General features: G+C 34.6%; 2 protein-coding genes across 2 annotated transcripts in view; both read left to right on the top strand.

The window, feature by feature from the left end:
• LOC136846038 (homeobox protein OTX2-like) overlaps positions 1-19,598 on the top strand; it is a 343,077-nt gene that overhangs the window by 135,236 nt on the left and 188,243 nt on the right. The window lies entirely within an intron of this gene.
• Positions 7,605-8,111, top strand: LOC136845539 (probable splicing factor, arginine/serine-rich 7). The gene has a single exon (XM_067115719.1). The coding sequence runs from the start codon at positions 7,605-7,607 to the stop codon at positions 8,109-8,111; it is 507 nt and encodes a 168-aa protein (XP_066971820.1).

Below are 19,598 nucleotides of genomic sequence, written 5' to 3'. Positions count from 1 at the left end.
GTAACAGAAGTTATAGAAAACATAGAAAAGACCACTGACTAGAAATTATTACTATGGTGTTCATTTGAAAGAAGTAACAGAAGTTAATAGAAAACATAGAAAAAGACCACTGACTAGAAATTCAAGCTTCCAAAGACTATGGTGTTCATTTGAAAGAAGTAACAGAAGTTAATAGAAAACATAGAAAAAGACCACTGACTAGAAATTCATAGCTGGAAAAGACTATGGTGTTCATTTGAAAGAAGTAACAGAAGTTAACAGAAAACATAGAAAAAGACCACTGACTAGAAATTCAAGCTTATTAAGACTATGGTGTTCATTTGAAAGAAGTAACACTATTTAGAAACATAGAAAAAGACCACTGACTAGAAATTCAAGCTTCCAAAGACTATTGTTATTTGAAAGAAGTAACAGAATTAATAGAAAATTATAGAAAAAGACCACTGACTAGAAATTAAGCTTATTATTATTTGAAAGAAGTAACAGATTAATAGAAAACATAGAAAAAGACCACTGACTAGAAATTCAAGCTTCCAAAGACTATGGTGTTATTATTTGAAAGAAGTAACAGAAGTTAACAGAAAACATAGAAAAAGACCACTGACTAGAAATTCAAGCTTAAAGACTATGGTGTTCATTTGAAAGAAGTAACAGAAGTTAATAGAAAACATAGAAAAAGACCACTGACTAGAAATAAGCTTCCAAAGACTATGGTGTTCATTTGAAAGAAGTAACAGAAGTTAATAGAAAAACATAGAAAAAGACCACTGACTTATTAAAAAGACTATGGTAATTTGAAAGAAGTAACAGAAGTTATAGAAAACATAGAAAAGACCACTGACTAGAAATTCAAGCTTCCAAAGACTATGGTGTTCATTTGAAAGAAGTAACAGAATTAATAGAAAATTCATAGAAAAAGACCACTGACTAGAAATTCAAGCTTCCAAAGACTATGGTGTTCATTTGAAAGAAGTAAACACTATTAATAGAAAACAAGCCCAGAAAAAGACCACTGACTAGAAATTCAAGCTTCCAAAGAATATTGTTCATTTGAAAGAAGTAACATTAATTAGAAAACATAGAAAAAGACCACTGACTAGAAATATTAGCTTAAAGACTATGGTGTTCATTTGAAAGAAGTAACAGAAGTTAATAGAAAACATAGAAAAAGACCACTGACTAGAAATTCAAGCTTCCAAAGACTATGGTGTTCATTTGAAAGAAGTAACAGAAGTTAATAGAAAACATAGAAAAAGACCACTGACTAGAAATTCAAGCTTAATATGGTGTTCATTTGAAAGAAGTAACAGAATTAATAGAAAACATAGAAAAAGACCACTGACTAGAAATTCAAGCTTCCAAAGACTATGGTGTTCATTTGAAAAAGTAACAGAAGTAAGAAAACATAGAAAAAGACCACTGACTAGAAATTCAAGCTTCAAAAGACTATGGTGTTCATTTGAAAGAAGTAACAGAAGTTAATAGAAAACATAGAAAAAGACCACTGACTAGAAATTCAAGCTTCCAAAGACTATGGTGTTGAAAGAAGTAACAGAAGTTAATAGAAAACATAGAAAAAGAACCACTGACTAGAAATTCAAGCTTCCAAAGACTATGGTGTTCATTTGAAAGAAGTAACAGAAGTTAATAGAAAACATAGAAAAAGACCACTGACTAGAAATTCAAGCTTCCAAAGACTGTGGTGTTCATTTGAAAGAAGTAACAGAAGGCAATAGGAAATATAGACAGAAGAGATCAGCTATTCGGAAAGGGGAAAAAAGTGAGTGGGAAGAGAGAGAGAAGAAACTGTGAGGAGGGATCCCTCCGAGGATAAAAATATTTTCGTAGTTGTTGGGAGTGATGGGGAGGGGGGGAGAAGGAAAGAGATCCTTCGGACGTTAAGCGATGGATGTGAATTGACAGGACTTGGCAGGTCACACTTCCTACTTCCGGCTTGACGGAACCCGCAGAAATGCCCTTGTCCTGACGCCGACATTTTCTGTCATAAGTTTGTTGCGGTTTTTTGTCCATATCGGGATTCGTTGTATATCAGAGAGCCCCAACCCCCCAACCCCTCTCTCTCTCTCTCTCTCTCTCTCTCTCTCTCTCTCTCTCTCTCTCTCTCTCTCTCTGTACATAGGTGTTTAAATGCTGTATCTTGTCGTACTTGAATACCTGGAGAAGTCCTGACTCTATCTTAAGGTTTATCGGTAATTACACAGGCATATTGTGACTCCATTAATTAAACATTACTGAAACAAAAATTTAAAATATTTCTTCTTAAAGCCTAAGACCAATTAGAAATTTTATTCGTCCATCGTTTCTTTTTAGAAAAATGACAGAAAAATAAGGCAATCTGATGGTACCACTGTACTCAGAGTTGAAGTCAATGAATCAATTAAGAAGAAAAATAAGGCAATCTGTTGGTACCACTGTACTCAGAATTTAAGTCCATGAATCCTTATGAACTTCTCAAAATCATAGGGGTTGATGTCGTCTAAAATATCATGAATATCATAAAATTTGGAGGATATTTGCACTAATATTTCTCATTTGCTTGATTGAAATAATGCAGTATAACTGTATACACTTGTGAGGTATCGTTTTTTCTCGTTTATGAATGTGCTTCAGATAATCAATGAATGATTGGACAGGTTTGGTTCAGCAACTATATTGCCATTGTAAATAATGAAAAAATACTGAAATCTGAAAGATAGTTGCAGACACCTTCAGCAGACCAAGGGAAGCTATTGCGAGAGGCAGAAGGTCACAGTAAGACCCGATATGCCTAAGGAGCGAATGGAGGTCCTAAGTTAGAGATCCTTCGGCGCTGTTTGTTTCCTTCGTTCAGTGAACCATCTCAGACGACCTGTTTGAAGAATATGAGCTGTTTTAACAGGAAGTGTCCTACACCTCTTGAGAGTTTATTATTATTATTATTATTATTATTATTATTATTATTATTATTATCATCATTATTATTATTATTATTATTATTATTATTATTATTATTATTATTATTATTATTATTATTTTTTACTGAATTTAATTGCTGCTACAATGCCATTCAGTTTAAAATACTCTTTTTTTTTTTTCTTCTGAGTATTTTAACAAGGGCATTTTCAACTGAATGGCATTGTAGCAGCAATCAAATTCAATAAAATGTGCTTAAATGAAGGGTTACTACCGATATATTATTATTATTATTATTATTATTATTATTATTATTATTATTATTATTATTATTATTATAAACAAATTGAACTACAGATAGAATTCCCTAAACTGATGATCCACCTTGCACAACGTAGAATGCCTAGATTAGATGAAAACAGATACAAAGTCATGAGAAGCGGATTATAGCTGAAATGCAAATATAAACTTTAGCAAGTAAACAAGAATTTGCAAATAGTTATACAGCTAAATAACATCTAAGACGTGAATAAACCAAATTAAGATGAAGGCACGCGAGAATTGTTCTTCAGAGGTGGCATCTCCTCAACTCTTTTTAAAGGGAACAAAGGATCTCCAGTACCGGATAGAATTATATCGTGATATCTTAACAAGGATAATAACTTTCAGTAAAAGGAGTAACACGCACTACCACCAGAGGCAGGGGTACGAAGGACGGTATTGGAAGTTTTTCATGGAAGTAGATTATGACGCTCGTTTTCTCTGCCAGCCAGCCGCAGAATACTGTAACTACTGATCTGTCAGTGTCTGTCTTCATTTTTACTTTTTCATTTATCCTATTACCTTGCGCATGTAATATTTTTATATATGACTCATTATTATCCTTGAACTGGAGATTAAAAAAAAATTTCAAACATTTAAAACATTTTTATATTTACTCTGTGCCTTCGTGGACAATGCCAGAATATTCTTCGAACCATTTTCCAAACAGCATTGAAGCCTTCACGGCCAAGGAGTTTGTACTGGTATTTTTCTCTATTCTATCATGTTACCTGCCATCTCAGATCCGAATGTACGAAGACTGACGATTAAAATAATTATAGCAAAAGAAAACTTCCAAGTAAAACTTCAACGTGTTCAAAGCGGAATTTCTCTCTTGATAAGAGAATATCAACACAAGTCCAAAGATTAATGTGACCACAACGTTTGGAAATATTCGGTGGCGCCTCAGCCGTGGAAGGCCCTAGGGAGATGTTCCCTAGGTGTGACAGTGGTAGTTCGAAGTGAGCGAAGGCATCATTGGAATGCGATAATCCTATGTGGGATGTCCAGCACGCGGTGAGGAGGGACACGGGGGAGTCCTTGGCCCTACTCCTTCGACGGGGTGGCGATGGGGATTGGGTGGGAGGGGGCCGGGTGGAGGAGTTGTATTGGTCAAGATGGTCTCAGGGTATTGGCTAGAGAAGGAGGAGGAGGAGGAGGAAGGGGAAGAGGAGGACGAGGTGACGATTTTAAAATTCCAGGAAGATGTGTTTGTATGTGCGCCGGCCAGGAGGTTTTAAGTCAAATCATACCCTGTCAGTGACATCCCTAAAAATAACGCGAGGTCGATTCAGCGTCTTTTTGGCTGTTCAGCTGTCGCGACTGTCCGTGATTCACTGAATTGTTTCTTTAAAATTCACCTTTGTCATAAGGAAGCAAGTGACTGGTTGATTGGCTGACTGATTGGTTTAATTCTGTAATTCGGCATCATGATATCTATGGATGAGCAAACGACGATATTGAAATTCCGATGAATATATGAACATTCTCCGTGCGGCCCGAAAGATCTCACTTGAAGTGTTACTTATAGGTGTCCTAGGTCACGATTTGGTTTTTTGTCAAAACAGTAAGTACAGTATAATTCTTTCCAGTTTTACCATTTGGAATCATATATTTATTATATACTTAAAAAGGCAACCACCTTTGTAAAGGTGATCCAGCTATACATTGAAGTCATCCTCAGTCATACTTGATACGTATCAAGCCAGAGTTTTGAAAGACACTTGGAGCGAGAGTGGAAGGTTGGAATTCCTGCCATAAAATAACATGAATGTTAAATCCGGGTTAGAAAAAATCTGATATATCTCACACCTGCTGTTATTTATTTATTTATTTTTTAGATTCTTTGGTTATTGCTATCTTTATCAATTTGACTACATTCTCTTTCATCAAATATTTTTCCTTATTTACATGATGTTATTAGAGAATTGCTTTGTAATTGTTTTCCTTTTTGGGTAGTTTTAGTGAAATTATTCATATTATGAATAATAGTTTTTAAAATGATACTGGGTGGTACTAATGTCAGTAATGTAGGCAAAGTCTTACATTTTGTTACCAGCCGTTATTTTGCTTTAATTCCTGTTATTTTTAAGATATTTACAAACTACTCGATTCTCACTTTACCAAACAAGTTTAATTTAAATCTCTTATGGCTTCCATAAGGTACGATTTATCGGGGACCTTGACAATCTTTCAAATCTCATTGTTTGATCCAGTTCTTTATTTGGCGTTTGAGTCTTTTAGTTTTCTGTAAAAGAAAACTTCTGTGCCGGCTTTGTCTGTCCGTCCGCTTTTTTTCTGTCCGCCCTCAGATCTTGAAAACTACTGAGGCTAGAGGGCTACAAATTGGTATGTTGATCATCCACCCTCCAGTCATCAAACATACCAAATTGCAGCCCTCTAGCCTCAGCAGTTTTCATTTTATTAATGTTAAAGTTAGCCATAATTGTGCTTCTGACTACTATATAGGACAGGCCACCACCGGTCCGCAGTTAAAGTTTCATGGACCGCGGCTCATACACCATTATACCGAGACCACCGAAAGATAGATCTATTTTCGGTGGCCTTGATTATACGCTGCACAGAAAAGTCGATTGCGCAGAAGGGACTTCGGCGAATTTTTTACTTGTTTATTGACGCTATCGATAACTCTAATTCCAAGGCATGAACCTATTTGACATAAGGTTCTGTCACCCAAACTTCCCTATCATGGCTTTACCCACTTTCTGTATATTGATTAAAGCCATTTTATAAGTCATTTTACATGATCATTTAACCTTAAATTTTATTTTATTGCATATTTTAGGTACTGAATCCGTGAAACATGGTCTTGTGGAGGTAAATAAATAAAAATTTAAGTTAAAAGATTGATTTTCAAAATCGTCTATAAAAAAGAAAATGACCGTAACAAATAAAAAGAAAGTTAATTTTTTGTTACAATTTTAATGGAAGGTTTTTAAGAGCTTTTCCGTCTTTTTTTTTTTTACAATTGATTTTAATTCCAGGTTCACTGAGAAATTTTCATGAATTAGTTTTATATAGAATTATTATCATTAAACATAAAAATTGTTTATTATTATTTTTATTATTATTATTATTATTATTATTATTATTATTATTATTATTATTATTATTATTATTATTATTATTATACCTTTATATTGGTATTCAGGGTTCTGTTCCCTTAACCACTTTTTCTCCATCAAGCTTCCCCCTCCCTCCCTCCTCACATATGCATGATTTTGCAAATGACTTAGTGCTTTATATTTCTTCCTGTGCATCACAGCCATGTAATCTATATAATCTATATAATCTATATAAAAATGTGTATGTGGGTGTTTGTGGTTTCTCCCTGCATTCTCCTCAAAAACTGAACCAACAAAGTTAAGTATACCTTAGTTTAACTCCCACTGAGCTGATTAACAGCTCTCAGCAAAATTGGCCTGAAGGATTAGACTTATTTTACATGGATAAGAACCAATTGGTTACCTAGCAACGGGACCTACAGCTTATTGTGGAATCCGAACCACATTATATCGAGAAATGAATTTCCATCACCAGAAATAAATTCCTCTAATTCTTCACTGGCCGCTCGGAGACTCGAACTCGGGCCTAGCAGAGTGCTAGCCGAGAACTCTACAGACTCGTCCAACGAGGAACTAATTGAACCAACAGCCTTAGTCATAAATCAGCTCTTGTAAAAACCTCATCTCATTTTCACCTATCTCACGAAGGAAGAGAGACAAGAGGAAAGGCCAGAGAGAGAGAAAAGCAGCAAGACAAAAAAGGAAAGAGCATACCCATCGGCTCACTGAACCTCTCGGGCCCCAACCTGATTTTCGTGGGATGTTTTGCCCCCCACCCCCACCCCTTTCAAACCTGTACCTTTGCAACATGCCATAATTGAGTCGCTCTTTTCTAAAGAGTGGAAAATCTCGTGTTTCATAATTCAGAAAATAATAATAAATGGTTTCCCCTTGAAAGAATTAAACAAAACTTCGTTGCAGAATAGATGTTAATCTCCGTTGCTCGGGAAAAAAAATGTTTATTTATTAATCATTTTTTGAAAATTCTTACAGGAAGTAGCCGGCTAACGAGATGTAGCTTCGCCGCACGTGAATATAATATTCTCTTATATGTGAAGAGGGATTTTCTTTTTAAAGCTGAATTAACAGACAGAAAACCAACTTTGAAAAAAGAGAGGAAATGTTATTCTGATAAGTTTAACAAGTGAAAAGGAACGGACGGATAAAGAATGTAGACAAAGATATAAAAGACAGATGAGTTTTAAAAAGTGGGAGAACTGTGGAAACAGGAATGATTTAGACGCAAAGTAAAAATATGTATAGGCAAGGGACTTGAAGCCTACGATGAAAAAAAATGGAGGTATTAGGCAGAGTAGACGAGTGCGGGGAAGAATAGGGAGGAAGGAAGAGCAAGAGAAGACGCTGATGATGATGATGATGATGATGATGATGATTGGCACTAGAACGATCAGGGATGACGAAAGAGAAAGTGATTTAAAAGATGGGATAAAAGACAGAATAGATAAAAGTAGAAATAGGAAGGACGTGGAGGAAGGAAACGCATGTGATGAAAGAAGAAGAAGAAGAAGAAGAAGAAGAAGAAGAAGAAGAAGAAGAAGAAGAAGAAAAGCTCTAGAAAGAACAAGGAGAAAGGAAGAGTACGTGATAAAGAGACGAAGAAGTACAAGAAGGAGAAGGAGAAGAAGAAGCAGAAAGAAGAAAGGCTCTAGAAACAACAAGGAGGAAGGAAGAGTAAGTGATAAAAAGAGGAATCAGAAAGAGAAGAAGAAGAAGAAGCATAAAGAAGAAAAGCTCTGGAAAGAGCAGGGAGGAAGGAAGAGCGAGCGATAAAAAGAAGGAGGAGAAGAATAAGAAGAAATAGAAGAAGAAGAAGAAAGAAGAAGCCCCGGTGGAGTGTAAATCCAGCAGCCAGCCAATCGATGAGGATTTGCTACTACTGGAGTCCGCGGCCGTCTGGCTCTGTCCCTCCCCCTGTCTTCCCCTCGCGCTCTTTCTTTCTCCCCTTCCCCCTCCCCCTCCTCCTTTCTCCCCCCCTTCCCCCTCCGTTCACTACTTCTGAGGGAAGGGGGAGGGGGGGGGGACTTTTTTCATGTCTTCCATGTTTATTGTTTCCATCGTCTTCCTTTTTTCCCATTTGTTTTGTATTACTCTGTTATTATTGTTATTATTATTATTATTATTATCTGCATTTCTTTTGCCTCCTTTACCGTCTCTTGTTTGTTTACCTCCAGTGTTCCTCTTCCTTTGTTCCTTGTCGTCAGTCGCTCGTCTCCTCACATGAATATTGCGGACCTTGTACGGATTCGCTTTTTATATTTTACTCTGTATTTCTACGTTTTCGCGTTTTTTTTTAACGACAGCTTTTTATATGTTTATTCCATATCATAACTTTCTAGCTAAAAGGGTAAAACCGCGTGGATGTTTTTTTTTTTTAATTAGTTCGTAAGTTTTTTTATATCATAATCTGTTAGTTTTCTTCATTTTTTTATTAAGGGATGCTACATAATTGTTGATTTATGTTTATAGCTATGTTCGTTTTAACAACTACTCGATTTTATAGCTTCTGGAAATTTTTTTTTTTCATAATTTTTCTTCTTTCAGAATTTATCCTTAAAGCTTTTTTTTTTTAATATTTTTCCTTCTTTCAGAATTTATTCCTAAATCTTTTGTAGATTCCTTGTCATCATTTTTCTTCTTTCAGAATTTATCCTTAAAGGTTTTGTAGATTTGTTTGTAGTCATTTTTCTTCTTTCAGAATTTATCCCTAAGGCTTTTGTAGATTCTTTGTCATCATTTGTCTTCTTTCAGAATTTATCCCTAAAGCTTTGGTAGATTGTTTTGCACTAGTTTTTCTTTCAGAATTTATTTATAAAACTTTGTAGATTTTTTTTCATAATTTTTTAGATTTTTTGCAGTAAATTGTCTTTCAGAATTTATCCTTACAGCTCTTGGAGATTTCTTTGTAATAGTTTTTCTTCTGTCATAACGTACCCTTAAAGTCTTTGTAGATTTTTAACGTAATTTTTCTGACAATTTTCTTCTATCAGACTTTATCCTAAATACTATCAGCTAAAATCATTTTGATAAATCCAGGCTTTTTCTTCTCTCTCTCTCTTTATCTCTCTCTCTCTCTCTTCTAGATTTTCAATGACAATTTTTCTTCTATCAGACTTTATCCTAAATACCATCAGCTAAAATCAATTTGAGAGATCCAGGCTCTCTCTCTCTCTCTCTCTCTCTCTCTCTCTCTCTCTCTCTCTCTCTCTCTCTCAATGACAATTTTTCTTCTATCAGACTTTATCCCTAAATACCATCAGCTAAAATCATTTGAGAGATCCAGGCGCTCTCTCTCTCTCTCTCTCTCTCTCTCAAGGTTAAATGAATATTCTTAATAAACAGAGATAATAATGTTCCACTCTTTAACAGAGCTTCCTTTGTGCCGTTGCATACTGGCAATAAGAGAGCAAAATCGTATCGCCCCGGTTCTGTTGTTATGCTGGGAATCAAAGGCTTCTTTTCAAAGGCTTCTTTTCATAGGCTTCTTTTCATACCGTATGCCTCAATTGCTGGAAAAGGTTAGAAAATGTTACCTCAGTTGCCCTTTGTTGAATTATCGTCCCATAAGAAACGCTGCTTTAAAATGCCGTTCGCCGCGGCATTAGGTTTTCCGGCTTAAAGCGCTGTTTTTTTGTTTTTTTTTTGTTTGCGTATGTTTATCTTTCGGCTGATGCATACTTATATTCATTGTTTATTTGTTGTTCTTTCCGGTGTGTGTCATTTTTTTTATATGTGGGTATTCTATCAACTGCGTAAGCTGGCCGTTTTATACGTGTTCCGTGTTGATGTTTGCACTAACTGAATATAATAATAATAATAATAATAATAATAATAATAATAATAATAATAATAATAATAATAATATCACTCACTGATGTCGCAATACCATAGGACACAAGAGTAGATGAGAAAGAAAGAGAAAAAATTTATAAGTATGAAGACCTGAAAATCGAAATAAGAAGGATATGGGATATGCCAGTGGAAATTGTACCCATAATCATAGGAACACTAGGTACGAACCCAAGATCCCTGAAAAGGTACCTGGAAAAACTAGATGCCGAAGTAGCTCCAGGACTCATGCAGAAGAGCGTTCTACTAGGAACAGCGCACGTAGTGAGAAAAGTGATGGACTCCTAAGGTGGCAGGATGCAACCCGGAACCCCACACTATAAAAACCACCCATTCGAATAGGATGACTGTGATAGATCCCCCAAAAAAAAAAAAAAAAAAAATTGGTAAATTTATTCCATAATTATAGTTTTACGATACTCATATTAATTTGCAGTTTCATAGGACATATATTGTTTGGTTGATAATTATAGTTAGCTTGAGCATTGGCATGTGTACATTATGACAACTAGAAATACTTGGTTTCCTGTTGACAACACTTAGTGTTTTGTCGTTTATCCCCTTTTAAGCTATTCCATAATTAAATCTATCGGTTATTAAGAGAGAGAGAGAGAGACAGACAGACAGACAGACAGACAATTCAGAGACAGAGAAATTAGAAATTCACTGAAATATATTTATCTTTTTAATTAGGTTTAATTAGGCAATGAATGGCATGTTTAATATTTCTTTGAATTCAGTTTTGCTATTATTAATGTTATATACGTCTGAGACAAGGTGATATGGTACTTCAGGACTATCGCAGGAGCCAAAGGAGTCAGTCTTGGAAAGGCCAGGACTGCCTCCAAATATATTTCTTTTTTGATTTTCAATTTTATTAATTTTTTTTTCATTTCTGCATGTATGGCTGCACGAGCCATCACGTAAGCATTGAAACTTCCTTGTAAAATCACGATTGATAATAGCAATTTGTTAATGGCTGGAATAGCTGTCGGTGTACATAGACACACGCACACACACACACACATATATATATGTGAATGTCTTTTACTATAATACTACAGCGCAATATGAAGATAAAAAGGCCCATAAAACACTATTTGAACGTTGCAACCAAATAGTGTTTTATGGGCCTTTTTATCTTCATATATATATATATATATATATATATATATATATATATATATATATATATATATATATATATATATATATACATGTGTATGTATGTATATATATATATATATATATATATATATATATATATATATATATATATATATATATATATATATATATATATATATATATACATATCGTGTGTGTGTGTGTGTGTGTTTGTGTTTGTATGTATATGTCTACACGCATATAAACGAAACTTAATCGTAACAGTACAGTGTATCACCAGTACTACAAACCTTTTGAAGGCAGATGAAGCTCTGTATTATGAGGGGAAGGAAATTGATTTCCTTTGATGGCTGCGAATCCTCCGCTCCATTATCTTCCTCCAGATAAGGCGCTTGCTGTAATGGGCTCCTGCTCGTTAAGATGAAGGATAAGTGATGTTCAGGCGGCTCCGCTTATGATATACATAGACGGATGCTTTCCTGGTGACGTTTAGTGTGGGACGCTCCGTAAACGCTTCAAGCTTTGATTCCTAAATGCGTTACTTTTTTTTTTTTTGGTCTTACCCGCATTTGGTCTCTTACCCGCATTTGTTATTATTATTTTTATTATTATTACTATTATTATTATTATTATTATTGCTGTTGGTCTTGTTGTTGTTGCTTTTTTATGCTTGTCGATACTAATGCTTTGATTCCTAAATGCGTTACTTTTTTTTTCGTCTCTTACCCGCATTTGTTATTATTATTATTATTATTATTATTATTATTATTATTATTATTATTATTATTGCTGTTGGTCTTGTTGTTGTTGCTTTTTTATGCTTGTCGATACTAATGCTTTGATTCCTAAATGCGTTACTTTTTTTGGTCTCTCACCCGGCAATTATTATTATTATTATTATTATTATTATTATTATTATTATTATTATTATTATTATTGCTGCTGTTGTTGTTGTTCTTGTTTTTTTATACTTATCGATATTAATGCTTTGATTCCTAAATACATTACTTTTTTTTGGTCTCTCACCCGGCAATTATTATTATTATTATTATTATTATTATTATTATTATTATTATTATTATTATTATTATTATTATTATTATTATTGCTGCTGTTGTTGTTGTTCTTGTTTTTATACTTATCGATATTAATGCTTTGATTCCTAAATGCATTACTTTTTTTTTGGTCTCTCACCTGGCAATTATTATTATTATTATTATTATTATTATTATTATTATTATTATTATTATTATTATTATTATTATTATTGCCGCTGTTGTTGTTCTTCTTGCTTTTATGCTTATCGATATTAATGCTTTGATGACAGTAATGGTAGTACAATGGTTGCAAAATGTCAAGCAGAATTCAAATTAATTTTGATAATTATAATATTAATAATGCTCTTAACACAATGATAACAGTAACAGTTATTATTGTTGTTATTATTATTTCGTTTATATATATATATATATATATATATATATATATATATATATATATATATATATATTCAGTATATATATCTGGTTGTTAGTCGACTTCGAGGGGTGCAGCTGTGATTAAAAGGGTATGGAGCCATCAGCTTCATTCCTGAAAGACTCTAGAGGAGGAAAAAAGCTTTTGTTAATATATAATATATATATATATATATATATATATATATATATATATATATATATATATATATTATATATATATATATATACTGTATATAAATATATATGTATATGTATATGTATATGCATATGTATATATAAATACACCCTTCCAGATGCAGGCCAGGCTCCTCCTTCGTGGTTTCCTCCACATTTGTATGCCGCCTTCATGCCCGGACTGGTTAAAGCCATTCGCTCCCCATCCCATTATCCATTGCATGCAAAAAAAAATATTAATCATTGCATAGACTAATATGCGCATTGTCGCATCCCTTGTGTAGAGAGAGAGAGAGAGAGAGAGAGAGAGAGAGAGAGAGAGAGAGAGAGAGAGATTTTCATTCCCCTCGCATGATCTGGTTTAATTTCCAAACAAGATGAACTTAAAAGAGCATCCTAACCCCTGCGCCGTATACGCTATGGTTTTACAAAAGGCTTTCTGCGCCTGGAATCCATTTACATTTTCTAAATCCTTCGGAATCAGTCTTTGGACCATTGAGAGTACGTCCAAGCACCCTCCCTCCCTCCCCCTCCCAACCCCACCCTCCGGTTAAGCGCCATTTATCACTAAAGCCAATCACCAGATCTCAGTAACTGACCTGAAAAGTGTTTAACACACTCCTACACCTGTGGAAAGGATTTACCTTTGTGCCTGACTTTGATCCGTTCATTTATTTATTTGGTCATTTATTTAAACTTTTGTTGTTTTCCTTTTTATTTATTGTATAGATTTTATGCAGTTTTTTTTTTAAGCACAGATTTAAATATCTTGGTAGGGTTAAGATGCTGGTTCGTTTGTGGTTTTATCTTATGTATATATAAAACCTAGTGAAATGCAAATATTTTACTTTTGAGGATTGGTCGCCTAATTTTACTTTCTAAACAACCACTTATTGGTTTCATTGTTCTCATTATCATGGCAAAAATTATAACTGTCCGCACTTTTTCTGTCCGTCCTCAGATCTTGAAAACTACTGGGACTAGAGGGCTGCAAATTGGTATGTTGATCATCCGCCCTCCAATCATCAGACATACCAAATTGCAGCTTTCTAGCTTCGGTAGTTTTTATTCTATTTAAGGTTAAAGTTAGCCATAATCGTGCTTCTGGCAACGATATAGGATATGCCACCAACGGGCCGTGTTTAAAGTTTCTTGGGCCTCGGCTCATACAGCCTTATACTGAGACCACAGAAAGATAGATGCATTTTCGGTGGGCTTGCTTATACGCTGTACAGAAAACTCGGTTGAGCCGGAGAAACTTCGGAATTTTACTTGCTTTTTCGTAAGGCATCATCAGCAACTTACCTTTATTCTAAAACTTCTCCAAGCTACCTTTTACATGCCCATTCTCAATTCCTCCCCTTTCAGATTAAAACCCTTACATCTGTAGTCTGAGTCAAGAATGCAATGAGTTAGTCTTGTCCATTCTTTTTAATAATAAAACGGCAGATTTTCATCCGATTTCATTTCACGTTCTTAAGCTTCCTGGCGTTTATTTGCATGTTGTTTTGGAACTATGTTCAAACTTTTATTACTTTTGGATAATCCCTGCGCCTCGACTCATAACCTTTACAACCATTATGTCTTGTTGTCACGACCAGAACAAGCCATAAGCATTCAATCACTACTTCCAATCCTTATTCTTTGTTGTTTATGATTGATCGTAAATAGAGTGCGCATAAATGCATAAATATGCGCAACTCATTAACTATCGGTCTGTCTATCTAAATCTATAACTATCTATCTAACTGTCTACCCGTATAGATATATAGATATAAATATATATATATATATATATATATATATATATATATATATATATATGTGTGTGTGTGTGTGTGTGTTATGCATATACATGACATACACATACTTGCATATATATATATATATATATATATATATATATATATATATATATATATATATATATATATATGTATATATATATATATATGTATATATGACCCAACTGACAGCATTTCATTCATATTATCCCTTCTGAGTGAATAAGATAGAAATAATCAACACACAATCACGTGTGGAACAGAAATAAATTTCTGACTCACATCAGTATGTATGTATGTATGACGTATGTATGTATGTATGTATGTGCGTGCATAACATGACATAAACACACGTATACATATATATATATATATATATATATATATATATATATATATGTATATATATATATATATATATATATATATATATATATATATATATATATATATATATATATATTCGAAAGTGCATGACCATAAAGTGCAAATACTGGAAGCCAAAACCAAACTCACAATACTTCAATGGAGGAAGGTTGTGATACACGGGCGAACCAGATTTTTTTTTTTTTTTTTTGGTCCCATTACGAAGGAGGTAATTTTCATTTCCAAAGTTATTACGGAATTCCGCCGAGTTGAAATCTCATTAAATATTTCAAGCAAAGACGGGGTATTACTGGGGAGCTGTTACGCAAAGCTGCTTTGATGTCTGCGGTCTGTTATTTTCCCTTTACGAGGAGAAGCAAGACGGGTGTCTGTGCGTGTGTGTGTGTGTGTGGGTTTAGGACTCGTAGCTTTTAAACATGATGTTCTCGTAATGTTAGGTACTTCCGTGGAGGGATTTGTGACGTGCTTAAATGTTTTTCTCATTAGGGTATGAGAGAGAGACAGGCAGAAAGCAGTAACGAGTAGGTATTTGCAAATGTTATTCCGGCACACGAGGGGATTTAAACAGGCATTCAGACAGACAGATGGAGAGACTGACCTGGCCTTTTGTAGTCTTGAAATTATATGATATAGATTGTTCAAAGACTTCGGCTGTGAAGTAACATAGATGTTTCTTAATCTCCAAGAGACAAATGTTGACTGTTATAGGAAAAGACGCTTCCAAGGCAAATTCATACACTCATGGAAATACAGTATTCATTTGACAGTTGCTGTTGGAATAGATTAGTGATAATAAATAGACACTGTCAAATCGATCTCGTCCCCAAATATCTGTCATAAATTCCGGAAGAACAATATATGCCCTTAACATAATAATGACCGATAAATCCCAAAGTATGGTAAATAACCCCCGACATTCATTCCCAAATTCCCACAATAACTGAACGGGCATTGTCACACCCCCTCCTCCCCTCCCCCACCCCCACCCACACCCCACCCCACCCAACCGGGCCTCACCGACCCCTCTTGCCACTGGTCTTTGTAACACAAAAAGAGGTTTATTCCGAATGCCACATTTAAGGGTTGTAAAGCCTCCTGACATTCAGAAGGACTGTTGGCGCAATGCCGTGTCCGTCCATCAAGCATTTGGTCTCCTGTCTACCAGAGTAAACAGAAAAGTACTGTATAGGTCCTGTCAACTTGGCTCAGGGGAAGTTCCATACACCTTCCCCGATGCCTTTGTGCTGTTACGTATAGCTAGCTCTGAATGTGTGTCTTTTTACACACACACACACGCACACACACACACACACACACACACACACATATATATATATATATATATATATATATATATATATATATATATATATATATATATATATATATATATATATATATAGATAGATATATATATATATATATATATATATATATATATATATATATATATATATATATATATATATATATATATACGTGTGTTTTAAATTTCTTTTGAATTGATGCATGTATTTATGTGGGCAACTACAGTAAAGGACGAGATAAGTCTGTTATGAATGTGCAAACAAAATGCAATTTCGCGTTGAATTTTCCAGCATAGTATTTTGTTGCGAATGGGATTTCTTTATGATTATTCTTCTACTTGCGAAAAGCTTTATATTCGTAATGTTATAGAACTATTTATCTTTGACTTAATATAGTTATGTAAATCTGCTTCACAAGGATGGTGGATATTGTCATTTCATTTTGTAGTCGAGTACTCTGGAGTAATAATAAGAGCAGTAACAACTAAAACTGAGTGAAGAGACGAAGGATATAAACATTTGTCTTTAACAGGAATGGAGGCAAATAAATCCCAAGGCATTATGATTGCTTCGCGCCATTTGCATAAAAAACGAGAATTCATATGAACCTCTTTTATTTAACTTGGTCCTCCCCTAAGTTCCTCTCCCTCCTCCCCCTTCTCGTCTCTAGTGTTATCTCCCCTCCCCATATTCCTCTATTTCCCTTTTCTCCCATTATCCCCTCTCCCAGCTCTCCCCCAGGTCCTCCCCCCGGTTCTTTAGCACAACCGAGACCCCATAATCTGACATGAAAGCACCACACCCCCAAACAAATGACAATCGGCCCAGCCCCCGCGCTCAAGCCCGGAGTGGAGCCCTATTCTTCCGCGCCTCACGTGAGAACCGCGTTTAATGCACTCACATTTTCCTCTTATTAGCCCGTAAACGAAGCCGTCTGCAACGCCCGGCGAATAAGTGCATGAGCCCGCGCTTCTGAAGCGGCGTTCAATGCTATTCTTCTCGGCGCTGTGAGCGGAGAGCCCGAGGCGTGTTTTTTATGGCGGGGTCTGCCGGTGTTTGTAGTACGAATTCCTTTATTTCCCACAATACAGTACACCCGGATTACAGGTTTTGGGACATTTACACCGAATCCCGGGCAAACAATTCGTCGAGGATGCGGAGGCGATGCTGGGATTTTTCTCCGGCCTCCGAAATGTCTCAATTTCAAGCCTGGCTGAATATTGTGGCAGAATAAGGTTCTCTCTCTCTCTCTCTCTCTCTCTCTCTCTCTCTCTCTCTCTCTCTCTCTCTCTCTTTCTTTGTTTAGTGAATATGAATGTTTTAATTACCTTCCTCCACTTCTCCGGCTTTTAAATTTTTTAGAAATGTGGTAGAGGTTTCTTATTTTTTTCTTATTTTATGAATGTGCGTAATTATATAATAGTTAACTTAATTATTATATATATATATATATATATATATATATATATATATATATATATTTATATATATATATATATATATATATATATATATATATATATATATATATATATATATATATATATATATATATATATGTATATATATATATATGTATATATATATATCCTACTTACGTTATATTCACCTCTCAACTTGTGTCTTTGATACTGTTTTTTTAGGCAATTGCAAAAGGTAATTATCATACCATGACTGCTAATACAGTTCATTATTATTAATTGGTTTTCTATGAAGATGATAATAATTAACTGTGAGGATTTCCCCTTTTAAGATTATTTCCCTTGATCGGCTTCGTTAATGATTATTTCTCTCGATTATCAGTCCCGCGATGATTTTTTTTTTATTTCCATCTTGTTATTAATCCCTGTTGCCTCAAATAATCTAAATTATGATTAGTATCGTCATTTTTCTTTCATATTGTTCAGTTCATCATCTACCTTGGCGCTTGTCGAATAATCTCCGTTGATTATTATTTTCATCTTTTATTTATTTTACTATGATTTGTGTTATAGTTTCAGTGGTTATTAATTCCGAAGGTTGTTGCTCTGCTGTAGACCTAAATGATTCTTTCTTGTAGTTATTCTTCAGGAAGGTAAATGTTTTCCCTTTTAAAATTGTTCTTCTGTGGGAGTCCTACTGTTTTTGAGCATTAATATCTATTTACGTTGATTATTTCTGCCAGATCTTTCCTTTTATATATATCTTCATAGTCATAACCCCCATGGTATATTTATTGTTTGGTAAAGGGAATATCTTATTTTGTAATACGCTATTCTTGCTTTTCTTGTATGTACATTTCACATTTTGGTGAACCTGAAATTATTTTTTCTCTCTCTCTCTCTCTCTCTCTCTCTCTCTCTCTCTCTCTCTCTCTCTCTCTCTCTCTCTCTCTCTCTTTGATAATCGTTATCACATGATATGTGTATTGTTTGTTAAAAGAACGATCTTTGTTTTGATTACTCTATTCCTGATTTTATGTAGTGTCATTTTGGTGAGCCTGTAATATATCTTTGAGCTCCCATCTCTCTCTCTCTCTCTCTCTCTCTCTCTCTCTCTCTCTCTCTCTCTCTCTCTCTCTCTCTCTCTCTCTGATAAACGTTATCACATGGTCTGTGTATTGTTTGCTAAAGGACTGTGCTATTCTTGCTTATACATACATTCCTATTTTGGTAAACCTGAAAAATTTCTTTAACCTCCCAGACCTCTCTCTCTCTCTCTCTCTTTGTGACAAGGTTGAGGTACGTCCGTAGTACTAGCTGCTGTCATATGGCCTCCGAACATTGAACGCTGGTTGCCACTGCGACCAACACAGAACGAAAGCGGAATTTCTCCAGCTTTCTTTGGAAAAATAAACAACTGATTCTTAAGTACGCAGACTCACATTGGCCTGCACGTGTCTACATGCGCACCAGGATATAAATAATATGAAATATCTGTGGTTGTATTTATTCATACAATAAAATAATAGACGTTAAGTGTATTAACTTATATATGTTTGTAAGAAAAATAAATGAGGTAAATAAAAAATATGTACCTACTGTGATTTTATTCATTAATATAGTATGACGGTATCGATAGTATATGTAGAGCAGTTATTATACCTTATTGTTATTATACCTTATTCACCAAACAGTTTTTACCCTTAGAAATGATTGTAATGGAGGGGGTTAT

The sequence above is a fragment of the Macrobrachium rosenbergii genome, chromosome 14 (assembly GCF_040412425.1).
Source record: "Macrobrachium rosenbergii isolate ZJJX-2024 chromosome 14, ASM4041242v1, whole genome shotgun sequence".
Taxonomy (NCBI): Eukaryota; Metazoa; Arthropoda; class Malacostraca; order Decapoda; family Palaemonidae; genus Macrobrachium; species Macrobrachium rosenbergii.
The sequence above is the reverse complement of the archived record's forward strand: the minus strand, read 5'-3'. Positions and strand labels throughout refer to the sequence as shown.

What these genes read in the sequence shown, in the direction of transcription:
- LOC136845539 (XM_067115719.1), top strand. Translation starts at nt 7,605, where the DNA reads ATGAAAAAAAATGGAGGTATTAGGCAGAGTAGACGAGTGCGGGGAAGA.